The sequence below is a fragment of the Poromitra crassiceps genome, assembly GCF_964638095.1.
Source record: "Poromitra crassiceps genome assembly, chromosome: 8".
NCBI lineage: Eukaryota > Metazoa > Chordata > Actinopteri > Beryciformes > Melamphaidae > Poromitra > Poromitra crassiceps.
The window spans coordinates 15,970,908-15,983,453 of NC_139629.1; the positions used below are offsets into that span (position 1 = coordinate 15,970,908).

General features: G+C 45.5%; 1 protein-coding gene and 2 pseudogenes across 3 annotated transcripts; 1 reads left to right on the top strand and 2 right to left on the bottom strand.

Moving 5' to 3' along the window:
* Positions 1-3,155: 3,155 nt before the first annotated feature.
* Positions 3,156-5,024, bottom strand: LOC310780870 (uncharacterized protein). Its single transcript, XM_083641377.1, has 2 exons — positions 4,708-5,024; positions 3,156-3,441 (listed from the first exon to the last, which is right to left on the bottom strand). The coding sequence occupies exons 1-2, from the start codon at positions 4,994-4,996 to the stop codon at positions 3,428-3,430; spliced, it is 303 nt and encodes a 100-aa protein (XP_083497503.1). The 5' UTR covers positions 4,997-5,024; the 3' UTR covers positions 3,156-3,427.
* Positions 5,025-6,106: 1,082 nt separating this feature from the next.
* Positions 6,107-7,793, bottom strand: LOC310780506 (tectonic-1-like; annotated as a pseudogene). The gene has a single exon. The product of its transcript is annotated as a tectonic-1-like (transcript).
* A 662-nt stretch (positions 7,794-8,455) lies between these two features.
* Positions 8,456-9,811, top strand: LOC310781748 (tubulin alpha-1B chain pseudogene; annotated as a pseudogene). Its single transcript has one exon. The product of its transcript is annotated as a tubulin alpha-1B chain pseudogene (transcript).
* Positions 9,812-12,546: the final 2,735 nt, after the last annotated feature.

Here is a 12,546-nt window from a genome sequence, read left to right on the forward strand (position 1 = left end):
CATCACTGACTTCAGTCTCAGGTTCAGAGTATGAAGTCTTGCCAGCACTAGTTGATTGTGAATGACGAGCTGGATCTAAGTTCCTGGCTGGTTCCGATACACCACAGTCCTCTCCATCAGCTTCTGATTTCATCTGTTCAGTTGAGCTGCTGGCTCGAGGCTCTGCCTGTCTGTTCTGCTCAGTTTGGCTTTGATGAAGCTCTTCATCATCTTCACTCTTCACAGGAACAGGAGTGAATGGGAACTCGGTGATATGGTCCTCCTCCAGCCCTTGAAGCTGCTCTCCCTCCTGACTGGTCCAGAGTTCCTCCTGTTCCTCTTTAATGTGTGGGGGCTCTGGGTCCTTCTGAAGCTGCTCTGCATCCTGACTGGTCCAGAGTTCCTCCAGTTCCTCTTTAATGTGTGGGGGATCTGCATCGTCCTGGTCCAGACTGGAGCTCCAGTCCTGCTGCTCATTGGGAAACTCTTCTTTACAGATCAACACCTGCTGGACATCTGGAGGCAAGGCTGAAATACACACATACACACATTAAGGAAAATTGTGAGGGGTGTTCCAGTAAACCAGGCATGGCCAAAGTCCGGCCGGGGGGCCAATTGCGGCCCGTGGACCGATTTTAAACGGCCCACAGCTTGTCTCTCAAAATATCGTCGCTGTCCGATGAAAACCACTTAACACGTTGAGTGCCATAGCCGAGATATCTCGTCTTACATAATCCAACGGTTAAGTGCCATAGACGAGCTATCTCGTCTTACATAAACATTTTTTTTTTTTGACGGTGGGACATCAATCAACCGCTTTTACGTCTTCTATATCACTATCGGAGGAAGAGAATGTGTATAATCTATTTTACCGACCACTAAGTGGCGACAGTTCTCTCCAGACAGAGACAGAGAGAAAGCCACAGCCACGGGACCCGTGGACCAAAAGCAGCCGCCTCCCGCGGAAATGGCTTGGCGATTTTACAGTCAGAAACGAACGAGCCTCATTCTCATACTGTAGGCGGGGACGCTTCGCGCTGCTGCGGTGGGGGGTTCCAGAAATGAACTGGGTGAGCAGCATAAAGCCTAGAGTCGCACGGGGCTTCATCGGGGCTATCAAACCCAAGAGACAGTGAGACCTATCCACACTCGCTGCCAGGGAGAGAGGCTGCTCTAACTCGCTGCTCAAACTCCCAGCAGCAGAGCACTCCGCAGCACAGACGGAGGGAGGAGTTTGGAGACACACTCTCTCTCTCTCTCTCTCTCTCTCTCTCTCTCTCTCTCTCTCTCTCTCTCTCTCTCTCTCTCTCTCTCTCTCTCTCTCTCTCTCTCTCTCTCTCTCTCTCTCTCTCTCTCTCTCTCTCTCTCTCTCTCTCTCTCTCTCTCTCTCTCTCTCTCTCTCTCTCTCTCCAAACTCTCTGAAAATCTCTGAAACCATGCTGTACTCAACGGCTAATATCTACATAACTACTAACTCTGCAAACTAACTCTTTTAGACAGAGAAAGCACACATTATATTAGTTATTTTTAGATGATTGGTGTTCACGAATTCTTAACAGAAAATAATCCTCGGCTCTTGTAAAATGAGCCAGAATCCTCAAAAAAAAACCTGGCACAACTTACCTACAGGATTGAAAAAATGGCTGGCACTCAATGTGTTAAGAGCCTTCTTTAGCGATGTGTTAAGAAGGCTGTTAAGAAGGCGTTTGGGAAACACTTCTTTGGAGCCTTCTTAACTCCTTAAGAAGCTTCTTAACTCCTTAAGAAGCTTCTTATTTGGGAAACGCAGCCAATAACAGGAGAGTTTTGGAAGGTATGCTCCACGGACGCGTAGTAGTTGTTTATACTCGTTTCTGGAGTCACGGCCAAGCATGTGTGAAGAGAGAGAGGGGAGGGGAGAGAAGCATTGTTAATGCACTGCGTGCTCACAAGATCACCATCACCATTGTGATTCAGTCAGATGATCCAGACTCAGAAAACTTTAATACATAGTTCAACATGTGGCAAAATTATTTGCTTTCACATGCTGGTTGTCCAAGGCGAGACGGACGAGATTCTCCGTATAATCATAATAATAAAATAATAATCATAATAATAATCATCATCATCATCATTTTCCCCACATTTTAATATTCGAGGTTTATTAATATTTATGCAAATCGGATAATATTCGAATACCGAAATTATTTTCAACAGCCCTACTGTGCACCCCGGAAAAAGTGCATCAAACTCGGACTGATAATCCTCTTAACATCATTTGAGCTTATTCAGGTAAGATATTAATAATGTAACGACACATTCAGCAAGAAACTGTCTATAATGAAGATGTGCCAACTTTGACGTGGTGTTCTGTATTTTAAGAGCAGAGGGTTTTTTCATTTCCTGAAAAGTTGCCGTTTTGGAGATGCGTGGTTTTCATCGGACAGCGACAATATACTATATTTGGCCCTCCACACAGTATTGGTTAATCAAGCAAGTTCACTTCGCGTTTTTTCCGTTCACCTACCCAGCAAGCAAAATTACGTCATGATGACATTGTGATGATGACGTCTTTCAGTGACGTCCAGGACTAGGCCAACTCACAGCCGATTTGGGGATGATTTAGACATCTAAGCCAGGACGTTGCCAGACGCACTACCAATTTTTTTAATAGAAAAATAACAGAATCAATTCTGTTTATTAATGACACAAAGACACCATGACATGACAATATTACAACTCATCTGGCCATAGAATGCGAAAGATACACCGAAAATATTACTTTGAAATGTGCCGCATACAAAATGACGTATTGCCGATCTGATGTATAGTAAGACACCGCCCCCCCCCCCCCCCCCCCCCGAGGAGTTAGGCCCACCGAGTCTGCTCAGCCAGGAAGGATGACATCACTGATGACATCACTGATTACATCATTGCTCGAGTGACATCACATCATTAGGTAATTAGGGCAATTACCAAATTAACAAGGCCAGGTCGAAACCTGGCATAGGGCCGTTGTACCAATTTCGGTACCACGGTAAAAAAAACAGACTGATATTTCTTGAACATATTCTCCTTTATTAAAGTATGCAACCATTTTCAATGAACAAATGGCATGTAGCCTTCAACTTTAAAACAAAACAATGTGCTTCTGCTTACTTCTTCTTACATTCAACTCTGTATGGCAGTGAGTACAGACAGTGCAACACCAGTGGCATGTAGCCCTCAAGTATTTAATTTTATTATTATATTAAATATTATAATTTAATTTATTTCACAGAATTGCTGGAATCCTTTTTTTTCAACGGTGTATATTGGTATTTGATCGATGCATAGGAATTCTGCCAATGCCCTATCACACTTTCTTGCTTCATGCAAGTCATATTTCCTCTGCTTTTCAAAAACATCAGGAATTGTCTGCTGGGTGGTCTTTTGGGCTCCGCGACTTGTTGTGCCTTCCTCTTCATCTTCATCTCTTGCATACTGTTAAATGGAAAGTAACGTCAGTGAGATTTACTAAAATAAAGAGATGATAAAGACAACTGCACATACACACATGTAGAGTGCAAGCAATTTTATGTAGCTAGTTTTAATTCACGGACATGTTTCACCCGAAAGAAGCTTGTATTTATTTTGATGCCATGTTGAACTATGGCTAAGTCCGGCTATTAGCCGTGTCCCATAATGTTTCCATTACAAACATTGCATGCACACGTGTTACACTATGCTAGCTAACGCTGTACCAGGTATTAGCCGGGTCCCATAATGATTCCATTACAAAACATGTTAACGTGAGCGCAAACGTTTTTTGGTTACACAATTACACAATGCATTGCCAGCTATCTCAAAAACGAATGTGACAGGATAAGGTCTGTTTGATATGTTGTTAAACGTGTTATTTTACACCGTTTGAAAGAAGTAACCCACCTTGAATTATTTGAACAGGTCTGGGTGCCTGTCTTTCAGCTGCTTGGCGAGATTGGATGTGCTACCCAGTTTGGTTTGGAACTCCCTTTCACACTTTTTGCAGATGGGACTTTGGGGACTGATATTTCCAAATGCGACTCTTTGCATTCTTCTTCTCAACAAGTTGAGTTGTTGGAATAGGACAGGAGCAGCCGCAACCGAATGCTGTCACATTCACAGCTGCTTTACATTAGGACAAAAAAGACGATACATGTCAACTCCTCAAAAATCGAATCAATAAATTCCTAGTCGGATCGAGAGAGGCACCAGACGGTGAAATGTCCGACGACGGCTCTTGTGGAACTCTCTGAACGAGCTAGCCACAATATTAGCCAGAGGTGCATTACCGCCACCTACCGGACTGGAAAGCGGAAACACATTACATTGCCTGAATCCGTGCTAAAATGGTCTGGGCGACAGAGTGGAATGTAAGGGCCCTGCCGTGCATTCTGCACAACGGCCCCAAAAATCCAGCTCCATCAGGTCACCCACACAGGTGCTCTTTACACTTGCAAGTTTCAGCCCGATCGCACGTAAAATGGCATAGCTGTGGCCGGACAAAATTCTGTTTATACACACACACACGGACACTTCTCATTCTTATTAGAATGAGATCTTAGTAGATTCACAATACAGTAGTAGTTACAAAAAGCGGTGCAACATATTTTCGTCGATAGGGTTTTATTTTGAAAGATGCGACCAGAAGTCATCCGTTCTTATTGTGGCTAGCTTGACGCTACTCCTAGCTACGCCATGGCTACGGCCCGCCCCGCACGGACTTACCTGCTCTGTTCAGCTTCACTTCATCCAGCAGCTTCCTCTGGCGGCGGATCTCCTGCTCTGACCGCTGAACTTTGTCTTCGTACTCCGCCACGGTTTTCTCAAACAGCCCGAAAATCTCCTGCACAGCCGCAGTTAGCCGCTCGGTGAGCAGCGCTCTCAGCTCCTCCGGTGGGATTTCAGCCCTTTTTTTTCCTTTTTCCACCAGCAGCAGAAAGTCTTCAGCAGCACAGCTGATCCGCTCCTGTACACACAGCCTCAGCAGCTGCGCGGCCCCGCTGCTACTGCACATTTTACGCCTTTTCTGCTTTTGCACTTTAGCTTCCTTCCTTCTTCCAAATAAGCAAGCTAGACAGGAAACAGAGACGCTTACTGACTTCCGGGTCTTCTTCTTTCGAGTTGAGTTTTATGGCGGTTGGCATCCTTAAATGGTGCATTACCGCCACCTACTGTTTTTTTATCGGCTTTACAAAACTAAATATAAATAAAAATATATTATATCTATAACTACTAACTATATACAATATCCACCCAACATACTTCCATACACAATACTGTCCAGACTATGATATTATCTCAGCTGTCTGAGTCGGTGCAAATGCTTCATTTAGTGTTTTAACCAAATCATCTCCAGATACATCAATAATATTAAGGAACTTCCTGGCAGCATCCAACACTATCTTGATCCTTTCCGTCTTTCCTTCCATTCCAATAGCACAATTTATGACCATAGCAATAAATGCCAAGAATCATTTACTGTCCATGCATATGTTTTGATTCCCACTAGTTCCCTTCCGCCCTGAACAGGCCAGAGAAGGCGCTAGTGCAGCGACCAGCACACATACAGTACCCCCAATCCGGCTTCCCACCCACAGACACAGCCAATCGTGCCTGTATGGACGCCCGACCAAGCCAGAGGTAACACGGGGCGCGAACCTGCGACCCTTGTGTTGGTAGAAAGGGAATCTACTCTACTGGTACACTACCTGGATGCTCGTTGGGCTAATTTTTTAAGTTACGTTACAGAGGAGATTCACTCATTGGTAATAAAAAACACTTTGTGGACATTTATTTATTCAGAAATCTTACAGAAAGGGCATTTAAAAAATTTAAGAAATAGTGAAGATTAGGGCCAATATAATCTGCTAATGAAAAACCAAAGGTTTAAGCTCTCAAATGCTTTTTATTTCATGTTTTTATCTGCTACAGAGCCTGAGAAATAAAGGTTTTATAGTGAATGCTGACTGTTTTGTTAAGTTGTTCACAAACCCTCAGGCTCAATGGGTTAATATGATACCAACGTCAAAGACGCATGGAAGTATGCGGGCAGTGACAGTTACACCGTTTGAAATGGACGCATTTATTTTCGGACGAAAATGGAGCAGCTCTTTCACGTCTCCAGTCACACACAAGGGTAGTCAGAGGGCAGTTTGGCATCGATGGTAGTCGAGGCTCTAACCAGGAAGAGCCTCGGCAGAGACCGCTATGAAGGTCACCGAGCTGCTGAGTGACATGACACTGCTGCTGCCAGCCAGCAAGGCCAAGTCACTGATGTTGGTGTGGATGACTTCTTTGACACTCACAATCTGAGCTTGGGGATTGACCAAGGATCCGTATTTGGTCCATTCAATTTCCAAATTAAACGACAACGGGATGCTGCAACTCTGGGCTTCCCCAGGTCCACGACTGGAGTTGTTCTTGATCGGCACCCAGTCCAGTGGACTGTGTGTTGTGGATGATCCAAAGGCGGCTACATACTGGAGATAGTTTGGTCCTCTCAGAACATCCAGAAACAGCTGGGAAACCACGATGCAGTTGGCAGCATCTTCCACTCTGAAGGTGCATCCAGACACATAGTCCTGGCCAAACAGGATGGGGGCGCGCCGGTGGCGTCCATGGACACAGTCTTGGGCCTCACCACTTTGCAGAAGAGTCAGCGTTTCTCTGGGGTCGCTGCTTCTGGTAATAATACCATCTGCTGTTTTTTTTCCAGACACTAGAGGGAGTCCTACCACATAACCTGGATTGCCACTGTAGTGGACAGCCACTTCTGCACCAACCTCCTGGACAAATGCGATGCCAAACTTCTGTTCCAAGGGCAGTGTGTCTCCACGGACAAATCCGAGGACCAGAGATGCCACCACTTTCACTATCTCACCAGCTGGGTTGTACTTCACCACAAAATCAACCTGCAGCACCACATTGGCACAGAGGCCTGGGCTCAGTAGCACGGGCTTCAGGTGTTTTCCATCCCTGAGCTTCACCTCAGTCTGAGTCCCATCAACAGACCGCTGCACCACTGACAACACCTCCACAGCAACAAGTGCAGCATCATCACTCTTTGTGGCGAGGAGCTGGATGCTGGTGTAGGTGAGCATGCTGAGGGCAGACAGGCCGCTGCAGTCTCTGTGAAGAAGCAGATGCCTGGAACACACATGACTCTGCTCCTGTAAGAATGCAGCAGGGCTCAGGTCCACACAGTAGGCAGTAACACCAGGGGATGGCAGCCGCAAGATGCCTCTCGCTCCATTCTCTCCTGCCGTCGCCATTACATCCCCAAACAGGTATCCAGATGAGGCGTGCTTCTCTGCTGTGGATAGTGTCCCACTGTTTTCCCCAGAGCCCAAAATATAGCTGGCAAATTGGTTAAAGAGGGAGTCAAAGTTGCTGTCAGTTGGAAGAGCGGGTGAGGCATAAGACAAGCCGTCAACAGGGTTGCGCGAATGAATGCAGAATATGTCATAATTCATCTCCTTCTGGACAGAGGAGTGCAGCTCTGAGAAGCCAGCTACAGTGCTGCCTAATGAGTAGTGCGCTGCTACCGGGCTGCATAGCTGCTTGTTACCACTGACAGTGTGTAGGGTGCAGCTGGTGAACAGAGCCACTTCCTGACTGCAGTCTCTGTCACAGCAGCAGTTGATGTCGCACAGGTCCCTCTGTCCATCACATGGACACAACCTACCAACATCTGTGACAGGGGCCAGAAGGCGGCCTGACAGAGACAGGGACGACAGAGTGGGTTGTCCTTCCTTGGTGGTAAGGTTGTCCAGGTTGACGGTAGGCACGATGCTGATTGGGTTGCAAATCATTGAATTTTCCTGAGGTACGGCGGCGGCAACACTTGTGAGAAGCAAACACAAGAGATTTAGAGTCGAAAAGACAACAGTAACAAAGGGCACCATCTTTGTTATTTTTGTTGTTATTATTGTGGTCTTGACATGATCAGTGATTTATGATCTCATCACTGTCTGTGACATCATCAGTGATTTATGACATCATCTGTGCTATATGACATTACTATTAGTGGTGACCTGACAACCAGGCTTAGCCGTCTAGAATGATGAGTCATTGGTGATTTATGACCTCTTCACTGTGATATCATCAGTGATATATGACATCAGTGATGATGTCACTTATGCAGTCACTGGTGTCACATTAGGATGTATTGGGATGTCTGTTGACATTGTTACATCACTGTATCATCAAAGACATTGATGTTATAGAAATTGTGGCATCATCGGTGATTTATGAGATCACTGATGATGTCACCGACACTAATGATGTGATGTCATCAGCACCACCAATTGCTTGAGTGCCATCACTGGTGACATCACCAATTTATGTGTGACAACAGGACTTATGACATCGCTGAAGATGTCATAGACATTGTGACATCATCAGTGATGTCATAAATCCTTCCCTGCAGAGGCTATAAGTAGGACCGGTAGTGAGTAAGCATGAGTAATTCAAAATGCGTGAGTGTATTTCAGTCCACGTAGGTCAGGCTGGTGTCCAGATTGGGAATGCATGCTGGGAGCTGTACTGTCTGGAGCATGGCATCCAACCAGATGGACAGATGCCCAGTGATAAAACCATTGGAGGAGGAGATGACTCCTTCAACACCTTCTTCAGTGAGACTGGAGCTGGCAAGCACGTGCCCAGAGGAGTGTTTGTCGACTTGGAGCCGACTGTCATTGATGAGGTGCGGACTGGAACCTACCGCCAGCTCTTCCACCCTGAGCAGCTGATCACTGGGAAGGAAGACGCAGCCAACAACTACGCCCGCGGCCATTACACTATTGGCAAGGAGATCATCGACCTGGTGCTGGACAGGATCCGTAAGCTGGCTGACCAGTGCACTGGTCTCCAGGGATTCCTTGTCTTCCACAGCTTTGGTGGTGGCACTGGCTCTGGTTTCACCTCTCTGCTGATGGAGCGCCTGTCCGTTGACTATGGCAAGAAGTCCAAGCTTGAGTTCGCCATCTACCCTGCTCCTCAAGTGTCCACTGCTGTAGTGGAGCCCTACAACTCCATCCTTTGTACTCATACTACCCTAGAGCACTCTGACTGTGCTTTCATGGTGGACAATGAGGCCATCTATGATATCTGCCATAGGAACCTAGATATTGGCCGTCCTACTTATACCAACCTTAATAGGTTGATGAGTCAGATTGTCTCCTCCATCACTGCCTCCCTCCGATTTGACGGTGCGCTGAATGTCGACCTGACTGAGTTCCAGACCAACTTGGTGCCGTACCCCCGTATCCACTTCCCTCTGGCCACCTACGCTCCTGTGATCTCTGCAGAGAAAGCTTACCATGAGCAGCTCTCTGTGGCCGAGATCACAAACGCATGCTTTGAGCCGGCCAACCAGTTTGTGAAATGTGACCCTCGCCATGGCAAGTACATGGCATGCTGTTTGCTTTACCGTGGGGATGTTGTGCCCAAAGATGTCAATAGTTCCATTGCCACCATTAAGACCAAGCGCACCATCCAGTTTGTGGACTGGTGCCCCACTGGTTTCAAAGTTGGTATTAACTACCAGCCCCCAACTGTGGTACCTGGTGGAGATCTGGCCAAAGTCCAGAGGGCCGTGTGCATGCTTAGCAACACCACTGCTATTGCCGAGGCCTGGGCTCGTCTGGACCACAAGTTTGATCTGATGTATGCAAAGCGTGCCTTTGTGCACTGGTACGTAGGTGAGGGTATGGAGGAGGGAGAGTTCTCTGAGGCCAGGGAGGACATGGCTGCTTTAGAGAAAGATTATGAGGAGGTGGGTGCTGACTCCATTGAAGGAGAGGGAGAAGAGGAGGGGGATGAGTATTAAAGAGATGCACGCTGACAGGGAGGAGAGGAGGGCGATGAGAATTACAGGAGAGGTGCGTGGCAAAAGAGACAATGAAGCAAAGAACCTCAGCACACTGACAACCTGTGCTGTGCTCACTCCTTCTCTTCTCTCCACATCGCCCACAGCTTCCATGAGAAGATTATTCAAGCTCGTATACCCGTCAGAGGAAGGAGGGAGAAAAGGAGACTAGAGTTGCTTCAAGCCAAGGACAATAGTTACCTTATTGTAACCCTAGTTATATGATCACTAGTGGAGCTTAGTGGCATCCATTTGCCTATGTGGCCCTACTGTAGGAGAGGTTTCACGCTCTGAAGACGCTGCCTGATCTCATTCTGGTCACATCAGCACGGGAGCGGCAGGCTGAAATTTACACTGAGGGATCACAAAGTGGATTACTAATCTAAGTGCCAGGAGAAGTGATTGGTGTGCGTTCACCATGCTTCTCGTGAAAGAAATCCTTCAGCGTTGAATGCGCCCGTGTGACAAGGCTTCGAGCCCGGGGGAAATAGCTCATTGCACCAGGGCCGCGGGAAGTATGGCTGCTGCAGGTGCTGCAGCACCCCCTAGTGGCAAGATGATTTTTTTCAAAATGTTTTTTTCTTTTTTTACATTTTTTTTTTTACAAATGTAATTAAAAATATTTTGCAGTGCACTATGTTCCTTTCTTGTTTGGGAATGTTTCGGGAAATGATTGCATTATTGATATACTGAAAATGTAGCCTATTTAAATAGAATTATCAACAATAACAATCAAGGAAGTTACATGCTTGTAGGCTATACAAGAAGAAGAAGCGCGCATGCGCGCACATGTGTTGAACCAACCAACAACCAATACGAATTGTTTAATCTGGCAATAAAGAAATGTGAACTTGACATGCTCAAAAATGCACCTCCCACTATACAGCAAAGAGAGGAGTCAATGTTTCTTGATATAATCATTGCCATTCCGATCAGAATAATTAGTCTAGTCATTAAGTTTGCTGATAATATTTCTATCATGTTAACTCTGTGTCATGTTAACTGGTGTATTCAGAGCAAATAGGGAGATATAGAGCATTATCATCATGCTATATATCTCCCTCTTTGCTCTGAATGAGTGAGAAAAGGAGAAAATACTGAATAATTACATCACAACAGTATAATCCTAATGTTAATTTAAAATGAGATATTCCTCTAAATATGGCTAAAAAATGTAAAAATAAACGTCTCATTTTTTGAGAGTCCCTTCCTCCCAGCACCCCCTGCCCGTTTTGTGCGCTTCCTCCATGAAGGGAGATCGATGCTGAGAACGCTTGCTAGCTTTGTCGGACAATAACTCTGGCTGGCGGAGGAATATGAGTATGTAGCACTTCATAAGGTGGCCAAGAGCGCCATCTATCGCATGGCGGTGAAAAGACGGGGCGGGGAAGATAACACTGACACGCAAGATTGATGCAACAAGTCAACCGTAACAGGAAACGTCAACCAACCCTGACCTCTCCAGCAGCATCATCGTGATGTCATCAGTGATAAAGTCAACAGTGATGTCATTCAAGCAATTGTAATGTAATCTGTGAACATGTCATCAATTATGTTACTCGAGCAATTGTGATGCATTGGGGATGGAGTAATCAGTGATGTCACTTGAGCAATTGTCATAGACATTGTGACATCATCAGTCATGAGACTTGACAAAGCCGAAACCGTTGTCAAATAAATTACACTTTCTTGCATCTGGAACCAGAGTGTGCGGCTTCCCCTTCTTCTATGACATCATCACCCGATGATGGCAGGGGGTTTCGTCTACGACGTCTTCAACTTCAAGTAATTAAAACATGACATGTAGCCTACATGATAAACAATGTCAAATAAGATATTGCCACTGCTTTGAAATGACATCTCCAAAGCCTAGGGCAGGGATGGGCAACTTTTGATGATAGAGGGGCCACATTGTGGGCCAGATTGTGACCGTGCACTTTAACACCATCACTCCCAATTATAGCTACTAATTTGATGAAAAGGACTGGTAATCAAAGTTTATTATACCAACATTTATATTTTTCATCTTCAAATTGACTAATTCTTCCATTCAGATGACAGCAGAAACGTTGCTCTCGTTGTAAAACAGCCCGCTACAGCAATTTGATTGTGTACATCATCACCCAAATATGTCATATTAATCATATTAGTAATGTTGCAATGTGCAATGTGCATCCTGGATATAGTTTGATACAATAGCGTTAGGTCAAATACTAACGTTAAACAGTATGTGGATGGACAATGCTAAGGCCATTAGCGCCAGGTTCTGGGATGTAGGCTACAGTAAAATAAAAATACAGATTTGGGTGGTCTAACCCAGTGGTCCCCAACCACCAGGCCGCAACGCATTTGGTACCGGGCCGGCGAGCCCGGTCCAATTCTTTTTTTTAAACATAGGCTATAATACTATAGGCTGTGTGTGGTAGTTGAAACATAGTTTCAAGTTGACGTTTATTTATGTTTGTAGTTGAAACAAAAACATAAATACTCTAGGCTACATACAGTACAACACAAAAGGCTGTTTACCCTTTGTTGCCACCTGGTGAGTAAATATATATTATGTAACTAAAACCATTAAATTGACAACCGGCCCGCAACTTTTTTTTCCATGTATCTACCGGTCCTTGGCACAAAAAAGGTTGGGAACCCCTCATCTAACCTAACCTAACCTAAGCAAAAACGTCTGCCTTGTAAAA